The sequence below is a fragment of the Culex quinquefasciatus genome, chromosome 2, assembly GCF_015732765.1.
Source record: "Culex quinquefasciatus strain JHB chromosome 2, VPISU_Cqui_1.0_pri_paternal, whole genome shotgun sequence".
In the NCBI taxonomy this organism is placed as follows: domain Eukaryota; kingdom Metazoa; phylum Arthropoda; class Insecta; order Diptera; family Culicidae; genus Culex; species Culex quinquefasciatus.
The window spans coordinates 112,455,030-112,470,426 of NC_051862.1; the positions used below are offsets into that span (position 1 = coordinate 112,455,030).

The 15,397-nt window shown below is 44.8% G+C and overlaps 1 protein-coding gene and 1 pseudogene across 1 annotated transcript; one reads left to right on the forward strand and one right to left on the reverse strand.

Moving 5' to 3' along the window:
• The first annotated feature begins 1,695 nt into the window (after positions 1-1,695).
• On the forward strand, positions 1,696-5,995 carry LOC119766255 (uncharacterized protein K02A2.6-like). Its single transcript, XM_038250694.1, has 2 exons — positions 1,696-4,941; positions 5,003-5,995. Exons 1-2 carry the CDS (start codon positions 1,696-1,698, stop codon positions 5,993-5,995), a joined length of 4,239 nt encoding a protein of 1,412 aa, XP_038106622.1.
• An 8,427-nt stretch (positions 5,996-14,422) lies between these two features.
• On the reverse strand, positions 14,423-15,025 carry LOC119766256 (annotated as a pseudogene).
• Between the last annotated feature and the right edge of the window lie 372 nt (positions 15,026-15,397).

The following is a 15,397-nucleotide window of genomic DNA, read 5'->3' on the forward strand; positions in this document are numbered from 1 at the left end:
GCCTAGAAACTTTCATTAAAGCAAAAACTGTTATATTTTTAGTTTGAATTCAAAAACTAATTGATATTTTACTGTGTATTGCTTTCTCCTGAAATATTCCCTAATGTTAAGTCGTGTTGATTTGTTGCTATTTCTTTTGTCGCGGTGTTTTGTTATAATATTTTGGTCCTAAGCATTTTAGAAAAGTTTTTCAAAAGTACAATAGTAATATTTGTGTTAATCCTTTAATCATTCCATAAATTGAGTAAGGGCTCGAACCTCATTTGCTTAAGAAAAAGGTGAAGTTTCAAAACAATGGACAGTGAAGGAAATATACTATGTAAAGAATCAATAGTAAAAGAAAGATAGTAATTTATGAAGTAGATACAGCCATTCCACGTCAAACAGGAAGTCTCCAAATCGAGTGCTCCGATTTGGCTCAAATTTGGAGTGGGGGTTCTTTGGCCCAAATAATTAGACCCGTATTTTTATGTTTGGCGATTAGGGTGGTCCTATCCGAAATAGGGTGGTCCAAAAAATTGCGTTTTTCGTCTATTTTCGCAAAAACCACATTTTCGTAATTGAAAGACGCAACTTTTGGTACCCAGACATGTATAGGTCATCGCTGAAATTTTCAAGTTATCGCAGTTTTAGTGAAAAAAGTTGATTTTTACCCGTTTTCGTAATTTTCCCGTTTTTTCGCGCGGCGCGTCAAAAAACTCAGTTTTTATGTTGAAAAAATCATATCTCCGAAACGTGTTAATGGATATTCTCAATTTTTTGATATGTTATGTAAAATATTACAAGGAATCAGGGAAAAATATTTTCAGGCATGTCTTTGGTCCTGAGACATTGAAATCGGCAAATGAAATTTTCATAGGACCTTTTCAAATATTCAGCTAGGTTTTTTGGACCTCAACATATTTTTCCTTAAAAGCCCAACTAATAACCTTTCTTTTGAATTGTAGCACTCCAAGATTGGTTCAGCCGTTCCGGAGATATGATTTTTTGAAAAATGTGGTTTTTGCGAAAATCGACGAAAAACGCAATTTTTTGGACCACCCTATTTCGGATAGGACCACCCTAATCGCCAAACATAAAAATACGGGTCTAATTATTTGGGCCAAAGAACCCCCACTCCAAATTTGAGCCAAATCGGAGCACTTTTGATTTGGAGACTTCCTGTTTGACGTGGAATGGCTGATAAAGAAATTAACAATAGTTAATAAATAGAGGTAACAAACAAGCTTAGATTTTATTGAGGGCAATTTACAGGGAAGATGAGAAATTATTCAAATAGATAAATAAAGAAAAGGCACATGATAAACAAAATTGACATCGCTGCCAAATTAACATTCCAACGCCCAAGGCTCCAAAAAAGTTGGAACGGTAACTTCAACTCAATGGTTCTCGGGTGCTATGGCAACACTGGCCATAGCGAGACGCCGCACCAACACTTTCAACGTTGTGCGGTTGGTACACCTTGCGAGCTGACAGCTTTGTCTAAAGCGAGCAACGGAAACAGCAAGACACGTTTTGTAATCGCTCATCTTAATATTAGTTTTTAGACTTAAATAAAGTTTCTAATGTTAGTCATAATTCGCGTACGTTATTTGCGAAAGACATAACATTGTTTGGCGACGAGGATTAGTTCGGTTCGAAGTAGTTCGCGGCGTTTTCGGGTTTTCGCGTTCGAGCGGGGTTTCTAACCTCAAAATGCCCCCGAAGGTGACGCCGAAGAAGGACGGGCCGCAGCAGCAGCCGGATCTCACGGCGATTCTGGCGCAGCTCACCGCCTACTTGGAGAACCAGTCCAAAACCCAGGAGGCTCTCCTCGAGCAGCTCTCCAAGCCGAAGGACAACGAGTTCCTGATGGAAACACTTTCCAACACCATCCCGGAATTTGTTTACGACCCCCAAGGCGGACTGGTCTTCGACAAGTGGTACTCCCGGCACGAGGAGGCCTTCAACAAGGGCGGGGAGAAGCTGGAGGAAGCGGACAAAGTGCGGCTGCTCGTGCGGAAGCTGTCCTCGGTGGATCACGACCGCTACGTGAACTACATCCTACCGGAGAACCCACCGGACAGATCGTTCCAGGACACGGTGGACACGCTGAAGGAGATGTTCGGGCACCAAACGTCCGTGTTCTTCCGGCGCTACCAGTGTCTGCAGACGACCAAGCGGAATGCGGAGGATTTCGTCACGTACGCCAGTACCGTCAACCGAGCGTGCGAGGATTTCAACATCCGGACGATCACCTCCGACCAGTTCAAGTGCCTGGTTTTTGTCGCTGGTCTGCAGTCGGAGCGGTACAAGGACATCCGGACCCGGTTGCTGGCGAAGATGGAAGGCGAGACGGCGGAGCACCCGATGACTCTCAAGAAGCTGTTATTGGAGTGCCAGCATTTGGACAACCTCAAACACGACACTGCTGTTATTGAGGGACCGAAGCCGGCCGTCAAAGCGGTCCAGCAGGATCGCAGCGGCTTTCGCGAGTCGGGCAAACCGGAACGGAAGTTCGAGAACAGGAATCCGGCCAAGGCAACCCCACGACGTCCGTGCTGGCAGTGCGGGCAGATGCACTTTGTTGCAGACTGCTCGTACACGAAACACACCTGCAAGACGTGCGGCAAAGTGGGACACAAGGAAGGATACTGTGCTTGCTGCTCCAAACCCTCCGGTTCCGGAGAAGGTGCATCACACACAGCACCCGGAGGCGGCAAGAAGAAGCACAAAAAGAAGCGGGCCGACGGCGGGGGACAATCAAACGGAGTGTACGCTGTCAACAAGGAAGGTGTCGTCGGACGGCGCAAGTTCGTGGAAGTTCTAATCAACAACGAACCGATCGAACTCCAGCTCGACTGCGGATCGGACTACACCATCATTTCGACGGATTCACTTCCCCTGCTCGGCAACCCAGAAACCATTCCGACGGAACTGCGGGTGGCCACAGCCTCAGGCAAACCCCTTCCGCTGGAATTGGAGTTCGAGTGTGACGTCACGTTCCGCGGGACCACCAAGCGTTCCGTGTGCTACGTCACTCCTGTGCGCGGTTTCAAGGTTCTTGGGAGCGACCTGATGGAAGCTTTCGGGCTTTACGACATTCCGATCAACGACTTCTGCAAGCAACTCACAACTGCGGAGGACTCGTTGGCGTGTGGTGCCGCGCTGAAGGCGAAATTTCCGGCGGTGTTCCAGGAAGGACTCGGACGGTGCACGAAAACGAAGATCCAGCTGTTCCTGATCGACGGGGCGAAGCCGGTCTTCAAGCCTAAGCGGCCAGTGCCGTTCCACTCGCAGCGGCTGGTCGAAAAGGAGCTCAACCGATTGCAGAACATGGGAGTGCTGGAGCCGGTCGACTACTCGGACTGGGCGGCACCCATCGTGGCAGTTCGGAAGGCGCAGCGCGACGCAGACGGAGATCCGGTGGTCCGCATTTGCGCGGATTACTCGACCGGGTTGAACGCTGTGCTGGAGGCGAACAAGTATCCTCTTCCTACCCCAGACGACATCTTCGCAAAGCTGGCTGGCAGCAAGTTCTTCAGCGTGATTGACCTGTCGGACGCTTATCTGCAGATGGAGGTAGAGGAGGAGTCGCAGAAGCTGTTGACTATGAACACACACAAGGCGCTGTTCAAGGTCAAGCGTCTGCCGCCGGGAGTGAAACCCGCTCCTGGAGCCTTCCAGAAGGTCGTTGACAACATGCTCGCCGGCCAGGAAGGAGCGGCGTCGTTCCTCGACGACGTGCTGGTGTTCGGCCGAACGCGCGCTGAGCACGACCGGAACTTGGAGCAAACACTGCAGCGGATCCAAGATTTCGGTTTCCGGCTCAAGATCGAGAAGTGCAAATTCTACATGACGGAGGTGAAGTACCTGGGCCACATCATCAACCAAAACGGAATCCGCACCGACCCGGGGAAAGTGTCTGCCATCTCGCAGATGCCACCGCCGAAGAACCTTACCGAGCTGCGTTCGTTCTTGGGCGCGGTCAACTACTACGCGAAGTTCATCAAGGAGATGCACCAGCTGCGTAGGCCACTCGATCTGCTGCTGAAGAAGGACGCAAAGTGGGCCTGGTCGGACGACTGCCAACGATCGTTCGAGCGCTTCAAGGAGCTGCTCAAGTCTGACCTGATGCTGACCCACTACAACCCGACGCTGGACATTATCGTGGCCGCTGACGCTTCGCAAACCGGAATCGGCGCCACAATCCGACATCGTTTCCCTGACGGTTCGGAGAAGATAATCCAGCACGCCTCAAGATCGTTGACACCGGCGGAGCAAGCGTACGGGCATATCGACAAGGAAGCTCTGGCGCTCGTCTACGCTGTCACGAAGTTTCACCGGATGCTGCTGGGACGACGGTTCGTTCTGGAGACAGACCACCAGCCTCTGCTACGCATCTTCGGGTCACACAAGGGGATTCCGACGCACACGTCCAACCGACTGCAACGACTGGGACTCGTTCTGCTGTGCTACAACTTTGGCATCGACTACGTCTCCACGGCGAACTTCGGGTACGCGGATGTACTCTCCAGACTCATCGATTCGGCGGCCAAGCCGGAGGAGGAGTACGTTATCGCGGCTCTGTACCTCGAGAACGACATGTCGGCGGTCTTGGAAGACTCCGTTGGCAACACACCTGTCACTTCCAAGATGATCGCCGCTGCTATCGCCCGGGACAAGGTGCTCAAGAAAGTGGTCCAGTACTTGGAAGGTGAGTGGCCGGCCAGCGCAAGCGAAATCGACAGCCTGGACGTGAAAGCGTTCTACCACCGGAAGGAGAGCCTGGCGCTGACTCAGGGCTGCATTCTTTTCGGCCAACGAGTGGTGGTGCCGGAGACCTACCGAAAGCGGATCCTGCAACGCCTGCACCACGGTCACCCGGGGATGGTCCGGATGAAGAGTCTGGCTCGGAGTTTCGTCTACTGGCCGCACATCGACAAGCAGGTGGAGGACACGGTGAAGCAGTGCGCGGACTGTGCTGCAGCTGCCAAATCTCCCCCACACTCTCCACCAGAAGCTTGGCCAACACCAGCGGGACCATGGCAACGCATTCACATTGATTACGCGGGCCCGATCGATGGTCTCTACTTTCTCATCATCGTGGACGCTTTCTCGCGATGGCCTGAGATCTACCCGACGACGACCACGCCTTGGCCTACCGATGGTGCTCGTGTCGGACAACGCGGCTCAGTTCACTTGCGACGAGTTTGAGTCCTACTGCAAAGCGAACGGAATCACCCACATCCTCACCGCGCCCTACCATCCGCAATCGAACGGGCAAGCGGAACGCTTTGTGGACACCGTCAAGCGAGGAATGAAGAAAATCAACAAGGGAGAGCCACTGCAGGAGACACTCGACATGTTTCTGGCAACGTACAGGTCGACGCCGAGCGGAACAACCGAGCAGAAGTCACCAAGTGAACTGCTGTTTGGACGTCAAATGCGCACCACACTCGACCTACTGCGACCACCACCAACACCGGTTGCTGAGATGAAGACGACTGCTGAGAACGACCAGAGACGAGAATTTGCACCTGGCGACTTGGTGTATGCGAAGGTGCACAAGCGGAACGACTGGTACTGGGAGGCAGGAAAGGTCATCGAAAGTCTCGGCTCGGTGAACTACAACGTGTGGTTGGACGGCCAACGTTCGGGGCTGATCCGGTCGCATATCAACCAGCTTCGTCCACGGCACGAGTCAGCGGATTCGCCGGCGCGCGGTCGCGCTGTTAACCTTCCGCTGGACATTCTCCTGGGCGAGTTTGGGTTCGCTCAACCAATAACCGAGGACGTCACGCAAGCAGCTGTGGTGGAACCGGAAGGCGCGAACCAACCAGGAATCACCGAGCACAACGATGGACCGGAACCAGCTGTGATCCAACGGCCGATCCGGCGGGCTTCGACGGGAAGTATTCCGCCGAGTTGCGTTCCCGTGCCGACGACGACGATCACCAGGAGTGGACGCGAGGTTCGGCTGCCGCCGAGGTTCGATCACTACGTGATGTCTTAAAGAGGGAGATGCTATGGCAACACTGGCCATAGCGAGACGCCGCACCAACACTTTCAACGTTGTGCGGTTGGTACACCTTGCGAGCTGACAGCTTTGTCTAAAGCGAGCAACGGAAACAGCAAGACACGTTTTGTAATCGCTCATCTTAAAATTAGTTTTTAGACTTAAATAAAGTTTCTAATGTTAGTCATAATTCGCGTACGTTATTTGCGAAAGACATAACATCGGGCATAACTCAACCAATCAAGATGATTCTTCTTTCCAGTGATTTGTTAGGATGTCTAGATAATTCTAGAACTTTGCAGAACTTAATTTGATCAAATCTGTAATTTTTGCAATCAAAACATCGTTCCAACTTTTTTTTTCGCGTGTTAAAAAAAATCGCCGAAAATTCCGCGGAGGTAGTCGTTTTGAAAAAAGGTGGAACGATGTTTTTGATCGCAAAAATTACAGATTTGTTCGAATCAAATTCTGCAAAATTTTAGGATCATCTAAACATTCCTACAAATCATTGGAAACAAGAATCGTCCCGATTGGTTGAGTTATGCCCGAGAACCAGCGAGTTGAAGTTTGCGTTCCACCTTTTTTGGGAGGCTTGGGCGTCCGTGTAAGTTGGACATGCGTTGGGCGTTCCAGTGTTAATGGAAAGAAGACAGTTTGTTACAGCAGCATCAATTGGTAAAATAGAGTGGAAAAGCGTTGAGAAATAAGAGAATCAAATAAGTAAAATCCAAATCAAATGGAGGATAGTAAACAGAAGCCGTTTTAGAAAATCAGTGAAACAAAATAAACAGAAGATAGCTGTTAGTTGAAATGGAAAGAAGAGAAACCCCGTTCTGCGATGCTCAGCTACATCCACAGCAGTTGACTCAACATACTGCGAATCAAAACAATACCGTCTACAATCACAAATTACTTCCCTTTCCCACATTGACGCGCCCCTTTCTTCTAGCCGTCTCTACTCTGACCCTCGCTGGTCAAAGGTTTACGATCCGTTTCCACAGGCCACCAGCTAGGTTACACCTTGTCATCATGATGACTTAACCAAGCCAACGTGGAGGTAAGAAAATAGGACACTTGCAAGGAACCAGAGCCATGCTGTTTTGTCCAAACAGCACTACGGATGTAGTTGGGCTCCTTCCGGGATGTTCCTCGCCTGGGTGTGTCAACCGACGAGTATCATCAGTATCATGCACCCTTGGCCTGCAAAAAAAAAGTTTTGTGCTATTAATTTAAGAAGAAACTTTTTATGGCATGAATAAATAACATTTAACATTACAGTGATGATTTTCGAAAAATGTGATGGATTTTATTTCAATATTTTAATATTAAAACAGTTGCTTCCGTTTTTTTGTATTCAACGCATCTGCTCATGGTAGGCTTACTTCCGCGTCCAAGCTGAACCGATTCTTACGGTACGCCACCGGTCACGTCCGAAAGCCCCATGCTGAGCAGGTTACGGATGGACGTTTCGTTGTGCAGCAACATCGCGGCCTTCATCTTGGAGCGCGACAGCGTTGTAGAGAACAGGGTGGTCTCGTTGCCGGCCATCATCAGGACAGGCATGGAGGAGTTGGCCATTGGTTGGTCCGTGTTCGAACCGGTTGTTGCGTTTGAAACGGGATTTGTGTACGATTCTAATTAGATTCCGTTTCAGAATTCGGATTGATTTGACTGGGCGTGCGTGAGTAAAACGCGAGGGTCGTGACATTGGCCTTAATGTATTAATTTTTCGCATTTACTACATTAAGGAATTAAATTCCTTCCCAAGTAACCATCCAGCACAAACAAAAGTCACAAATCAGCAGTAAATTAGCACCTCTATTGCTGATTAGCCATTCAACAGCATTGGTTAATGCGAATCAGCACTTATTTAACTGCACTGTCAAAAGCTGTTATAGTGCCGATTTAAAGCCACGACTGGCAACACCTTCCAGATTTTTCATAAAACTGGCAACACGATTCTGGTCATGAGTGAAGAGCGAGAGAGAGGGAAAAAGCAAAACAAATTGTTCACTTCGAAGGAGCAAGAGTGCTTCAAGTCGGCAGATATTTTTGAAAATTCGCTCAAATCCGCTCAAATCTTTCTTTATTTTGCAATGTTTTCATGTAAGTACACTCAAACCCCGATGGTTTGACACCAACTGTTGTCAAACGAACGGGGTCACTTTTTAGTTTGACACCCCTTTTACACGGAGTTCACCCACATTATCAATCGTTTGTTTTGATAGTTTGCGTGAGCGCCGTGTAAAAAGTGACAGTTCGTCACTTTTTAGTTTGACTTTGACCAACCAACGGGGTACAAACTAAAAAAGTGTCAAACGAAAAAGTGACCAACCACCGGGGGTTGAGTGTATATGAAATAACTCGAAACATTAGGTCTATTCCCGTACCTGCAGAATTGCAGAATTTCTGCAGCTTCTGCAGAATTCTGCAGCCAGCATAAGTCACTTTTTTTGCAGCACGTTCCCGTACTTTTCAGCTCGCTCTCTTCATCTCTCTCTTTTGCAGAAGTTCTGTAAGGAGAGAAGCCGCAAAACTTTTGCCTGGGTAGCGCGTTCCAGTACTTTTTCTGCAATATTGTACACAGTTGAGTGGATTTACTCAAATTGGGTATTGAAGATTTTTTTTCTAATTATTTCAAAACAATTAAAAAAATGGATTGACAATAATTGTAATTGAAAGAAGTTTACCTCTAGAACGGGGACTTATTTTTTAAGTAAATCAACATTTTATCTAAAAAATCAAGCATTTACCATTTATTAAACTAGAAATTAATAAGGCTTAGGTATGTTATATTAGAAACAGCTCAAAACTTTACATTAGGTAAACAATTAAAAAAATGAGAATGGCAGGTACGTTTAAAAACATAATTAAAAAAAGAAAAAGGTTTAATATAGAAGGTGTATTTATATAGACCATAAATACATGTTTTAATAGCAAAATGTTTGAAAGATATTATGATTGGATTTCACATCGAAGAACAACGGTGACGCAGCGAAATTGACAAATAAAAAAATGAATCACAAACTCTACAATTTTGAAACTCATAAATTTATAAATCTGAAAATTAAGAAATTCGTGATTAATAATATAAAAAACTATTTTCAAATTGAGGAACTTGAAAAAAATAAATCAGATATTAGAGAAATTTAAAAATGTAAATATTTATTTCAGAAAAAAAAAAACAATAAATCAGAAATTCAAAGCTTGAAAATTTAAATAATTAAAAATTAAACATTGAAAATTTCAAAAAAATCTTAATTTTCAAAATTCGAAATAAAAAAATAATGGTTTCTAACTTAAAAGTTCCTAAACTTAAAAATTCAAATATTTTAAATTCGAAATAAATATTTTTTTTGCAATCAAAAGTTTGAATATTTCAAAGTTCAGAACACCAAAAATTCAAATGTTACAGTTTAAAAAAATAATAAAAATTAAAGAAACTAAAAAAACTAAAATAAGTAAAATTTTAAAATTCTGTACATAAAAAAATGAAAACTCAAATATTAAAAAAAATATAAACAGTTCGTACTCTATTTTCCGAAGAACTCGTCAAAATGTTCAATCTCTAAATCCTCTAAACCTGATTTTCTAACGACTCCAAAAAAATGTACTTTTTGTGATTCAAGATGGCGCATTTAAGAATTTCCGAATTTTAGAATTTAAACTTCCTAAACTTTAAGAATTCGACTAAATTACATCACATTTTTTGGTTCAAATAAGAATACAAATTGGTAGCACCGTTAAAGGTACAATTTATTATTTGGCAATAAAATTTACCTATTATTTAAACACACATATTTAGTCTATTCAAAAAGTTATCATTTTAACACTAAAAAATATCGCTGTATCATTCACATTAATGAACTAAGCATGAAATCGTTAACACAAAAAAAATCGTTTTCAATAAAACCAGACATAAAAAAACTAACTACCCAAAAAAATCCATCAATTCAAAATATACAAACGTCTCTTCGAAATACTAATTCAATTTAGTAATAATAAAATAAAAAAAAATATTACAACTAATAATAAAATGCTTGATTTCACCCAAATTGCAAACTTTATGTAAGCGTGTACTCAACATCCATCACACCAACTTGCAGTCACTTTTCAACAAGAAAGAGAAGAGAGAGCTTGCAGAAAAGTACGGGAACGGTTTTGCTGCAACTTCTGTCTCTCTCATTGCAGAAGTTCTGCCTGGGAAAAAAGTTACTTATGTTGCAGAAAAGTACGGGAACGCTCTGCTGCCGATTTCGTGCAGAATTGCAGAATTCTGCAGTACGGGAATAGACCTATTACCAGTTTTTAACATTATTGATTTTCAGTTTCCATCCAACATCGTCTCGTTTCAACAATTCCAGTGAAAAAGCAGCTGATGGTCCTGCGATCAGTCCCACCCGGGTAATGTTGCAGCATTCGATGGCCCGTGGGATGTCCGGATCGTGCAAGGAAGTTGAATGTACGGTGTTCGACGACGATCCGGGAGGCAGAAATATGGTTTTCGCGAACCGTGCGAAATATAGCTGATTAAAAAGAATGTCCTAGCTCACAAGAGCTAATTGAAGGACAATAAAATAAATGTAAGAAGAGATTTATTGTATACAAAAATGTTTTATATTTAAATATGGTTATTCAAATAAAGCAATTGTTTTCCATTGGTTTCAAAAGAAGAAAAAAGATAAACTTGTGATTTTGTGTTGAAACGAACTAATAACCAGCTATAAAAACACATCAAACATAGCTTCTCATTTAGCCGTGGGGACACGGGCTCTGGAATCACCACATCAGCGACGTCAACTACCATAATCCTTGCATCACAAATCTTCTAAAAAAATCGTCTTCGTACATTCAGCAAGCAGTCGGTAACGCAGTATAGTAAACAATCCAAAAATAGAATAGAGAGAGCGTGGGGGGAGCAACATTTTTGCCTCTCTGTTTATTTTTTATTTTGACATTTTCCGCAGGGTTGGACATCAAAGGTAGAGAACAGCACTAAACCAGCCGAGTAAAGTCCAAAAGCGGCCATTATTCAGCACTATAGTAGCTGTTAGTGCTGAGGCAAAAACTGTTTAGCTTTTATCCGTAGCTGTAAAAGCGCTTTTAGTGCCGATGTATAGCTGGTTATTAGTGCTGGATGGTTACTTGGGTCTTGTCGTTTGACATTTGACAACGTACACCTGTTTTGTTGTGCCGTCTCGAATGGCACCCTCTCCAACGCACGAGGTGGTCACTTCAAATAAATCCCAAGTAACCATCCAGCACTAAAACAAAAACTTAAACAGCAATATTTCAGCATTCAAATGCATGTTAGTCATGCGACAGCACGTGTAAATGCAAATCAGCTCTAAGATTACAGCACTCAGCAATGCTGACTTAGTGCAGCGTAAGTGCTGGTGCTGGCAACTGTGTTTATCAATTTTCATAAAACTGGCATCACGGTCCCGCTCGCGTAAGAAAAGTGAGCGAGATAGAATGTTTTATGGTGAAATGTCAACATTTGCTCGCCTTTTACCGTAGCTTTTGCTGGTTGCTGGAAAAAGAATGTAAGTATTTTATTCATATTTCAACAATTTATTTTACACAAATATTATCCATTTGCAGAAAAAACACCCTGGTTGCTCAACTTTTTAGTTTGATTATGATCTGGATATGGAGGATATGGTGAGGAAAGTGATCCAGAAGTTCCTGCGACGGAAACAAGCCGGAGCGGTGTTTTTACGGAAGAAGGGACGGCGTAAGGCAGGATATCAGTGGTCAAAAAAGAACCACCCAGAGGAAAAGAAGTGCTGGCCAAAAAAGTCATATTCCAAGGCACTCTTGACATCACTGAGTATCACTGCTAGAATGGAGTGTTATTTTTCTGGCCTAACATTGAAATAATATTCTCTTTTTCGTTTAATAAAAAATGATTGTTTTTTAAAGTTATTCTTTGATTGATTTAATCTTGAGAAACCATTTGACTCGCAAAAAACTTCATGATGGAGTTAATATAGAAGACATAAGATGCTCCGAAATCACAAGAATAATCCACTTCCAGTTTAGCCGTGAGGATACGGACTCCAAATCTACCCCCAGCGATGGCAGCCTGCAACTTCTGGTATCACATCCCGAACAATTCATCTTCAGTCAAAAAAATCGAATTCGTAAATCAGTCAGCTGTGTCGGTAATGAAGTACAGAGTAAACAAAACGGATAAAAATAGCATTGGGAGCAGAAGTAAAGGGAGAGAGAGAAATATTTTGGCCTCTCTCAACTTTTTGACATTTTCTGCAGGGGTGGATAACAACAGTAGGGGCCAGCACTAAATCAGCCGAGAAAAGTCCAAACTCGGCAATTGTTCAGCACTGGAGTAGCTGTAAGTGGTGATGTCAAAGCAGATAAGCTTTTACTCGCAGCTATAAATGCGCTATCAGTGCTAAATAGTGACCATGTTTTAGTGCTGGATGGTTACTTGGGATGCCATATTATTCATAAAGTTGATCCGTAGTGCATCCATATTTACGAGATATACCGAAGCTGTCAAATTCTAGAAGTAATTTTATATCAGTGTATCTGGCAATGACAGATTTGATTCTGTGCGCGTCGGCCACGGTGCTGGGGAAGAAACCAGAATCGAAGCGGCTGACCAGCAGACTGAAATGTTATTGGATGGGACGACCGAAAACAACATTCAGCAGCGGCAAGAGAAACAGGAAGAGCGCGGCCACGGTACGTTTCGCATCAAGAAAAGGACAACAGCATAAAGCTACTAGTTGTTTCCGGACAGGTCAGCAATTTGCAACTTGTGGATCTGGTCCCCGCGGCAGTACCACGTTACCCTCTGCAAACAATGACTGAAAATTCTTCTCGAGAAATAATTGTACATTCCGGCGGCTGGTTTTGTTGCCGAAATTGCAAAAGAAGGAGAAGAAGGAGTCCAAACTTGGCCGGCGAGAAAAATTTCTTCTCACTGATCATGTTTTCTGCTTGTAATTTTCCTTACAGAAGTTGACCTTGTCTTTGCGATCCTCCGCAGATTAAAAACGACTACCCTTTGCCCGGAGCGGAGTTAACGGGGACGATGACGTGAGATGTTTTGCTCAGCAGCTCGAGCTGGCTGAACCGGAAGATCTGCTGAAAATTGTAGACTACGACCAACGTGTTCCTGTTGCTGTTGCTGGCATGCACACTCAGCAGTTGGACAAGTTAATGATGGCCTGCCGGAAGCGGTGGACATTGCGTTGTCTCCTGCCATGGCCAGCGGCGCCAACTTAGGGGGGAGGGGAGGGAACAGGGGTCAGATCAGCCAGCTCAATAAGGAAATGGACTCAAGTTCAAAATCAAAAGGGTAATCATATGCTCGACTATAGTTGATTTTAATTTTTTAATTGATTATTTCTTCGTTTTAGGCTAATCTTTAAGATGGAAACAAATTTTCAGGCAAGCACGAGATCCTGCATCCTGCTCAAGTATTAACACGGCCACCGTCAACCAAGTAAAGCGTGCGCGTTCGTGCACCCTGCACCCGGCAGGAAGTTTTTCCACGTCGCACTTATTATTGGACCAGTACAAATGTTAGAACTGCATCAAGCTATCTCTATAGTTGACCATAGTCAACTCAGAGAAAGACTCTACCTCACCGCTAGGCTCAAGAACTTCTAAACCGTATACGATTCTACCGATACCACCATTGTTCAGCCAGTTTGTAGGTTCCAAGACTTTTGCCTAGCTCCTGAAGAACATTATTTCGTCATTTATTTCTGGTGATTTCAAAGATTGCCTCCATCGGAAACGTTTCCTGCGAACTGTTAAAAGTACGTGATAAAAAGTTGTGTAATATTTCCATACAGTCTTTTTAACTACCCGACCCGAATTAATTGTAAAATAAATGTTTTGAAAACAAAAAAAATATTGATAAACTTTTTTTAACATTAATTAAAAATTAACCGAGCGTTAATTTTGAGGAAACAAAAATATTTTCAGCGATCCGACACGGACACCTGCAAGACTCGTAAGGTGTTGTCGTAGTAGCCGACGTATTGGCCAGATCCCAGATCTTGATCGACGGAACGTAGGCAACGCACAACCATTACCGGTTCGTCGAAAACAGAGGGCTAGGTTGACCTCGCTGTGCTCCATCGTTTGCAAATATCTGTTATCTATCAGCCGGGTCCGGTGGTTTAGTGGTTAGCGTGGTAGCCTCCAAACCCCAGTATGGCCTGGGTTCAATCCCAGACGGACCCGGTGGCATTTTTCGTGACGAGATTTGCCTGACCACGCCTTCTATCGGATGGGGAAGTAAAACGTCGGTCCATTTGCGTAAAAAGAGGCTATGGGTGACTCACCACACATAACCTTAGGACGCCTAGAAATTAGCAGAAACTTGCAACAGAGCCCACAAAAGACCCGGGGGTCGTTAAAGTGGATTTCTTTGCTTTGCTATCAGATTTTAGAAGAACACTCTGAGTCCTTACCGCCAGATGTGCACAGAGAACATTCGGTCGACAGGGCACCAAATTAAGGTAGCCATTGTGGCCTAGGTGGTCGATCTTCAGCTTGCAGTTGATCAAGTTCCAGAAATTGCGAATCCTAACCGAAGGACACGATTATCGAGTTGGAGTGGTTCGGAGAGAAGTGCACGCTTGACATTCACTCTGAATTACCAGCCTTCTAGATGGTGTACTATTAGCACGAGTTCCGACTCGGCCAGCTTGATGGTCGTTCTGAAGTTTGTCCACAGAGAATGGAACCGACAAGCCCTCCTTAGCATTTTTTTTTGGAGCTGCGGATCGACTCGACAACGGCCAACCCCCACAGCCGGAAGGTTTTGCCCCAGGAATTGGACAGGGCGTTGTTACCGTCTAATGTCAGACTCTTCTGCGGGATGTCGTAGTTGGCGTCGTCCCGGGTTAGCTTTAACAAGATCTGGGTCATGTCGCTCGAAAAGGACAGGACAATGTCCGTGTACTTGGAGTTGGTCGCGATCTAAGTGAGACAGCCGGAATGGCCAACCAACTGGCCGCAAGGCTGCAGCATTTCGGTCATTCTTGATTAAATACTTCACTTGAGCAAGTGGCAAAGTTAAAAGTTTGCGGCTGGATGCGTGGCTTTCAATTCCATGTTTCGCAGGAAATAAGGTACAGCCTTTAGCCTTGCTTGGGGGGTTCGTTTGCACACGGCACCGAATTTCTCAGCTCCCGGCTCCAGTCCTTGCTAAATTCCGGATTACTTTTTGCTCCATCCGAATCTTTTTCAAATACGCATACCGAAACAAAATTAATGGTACGTTCGTTTGAAGAGCCGCTCCAACGACACCCTATAAGTGCGCTGGTCACTTGGCGTTCCCTAACTGAACCCATCCGAATCCCGGCACGACATCATCTCGTGGACCCATCTCAACCTGACGCACTCCTTCAC

Excerpts from the sequence above, each read along its gene's own strand:
- LOC119766255 (XM_038250694.1), top strand. The coding sequence starts at position 1,696 with ATGCCCCCGAAGGTGACGCCGAAGAAGGACGGGCCGCAGCAGCAGCCG. Across the intron at positions 4,942-5,002 it reads ACAAGCAGGTGGAGGACACG|CTTGGCCAACACCAGCGGGA; the intron begins GTGAAGCAGTGC and ends CTCCACCAGAAG.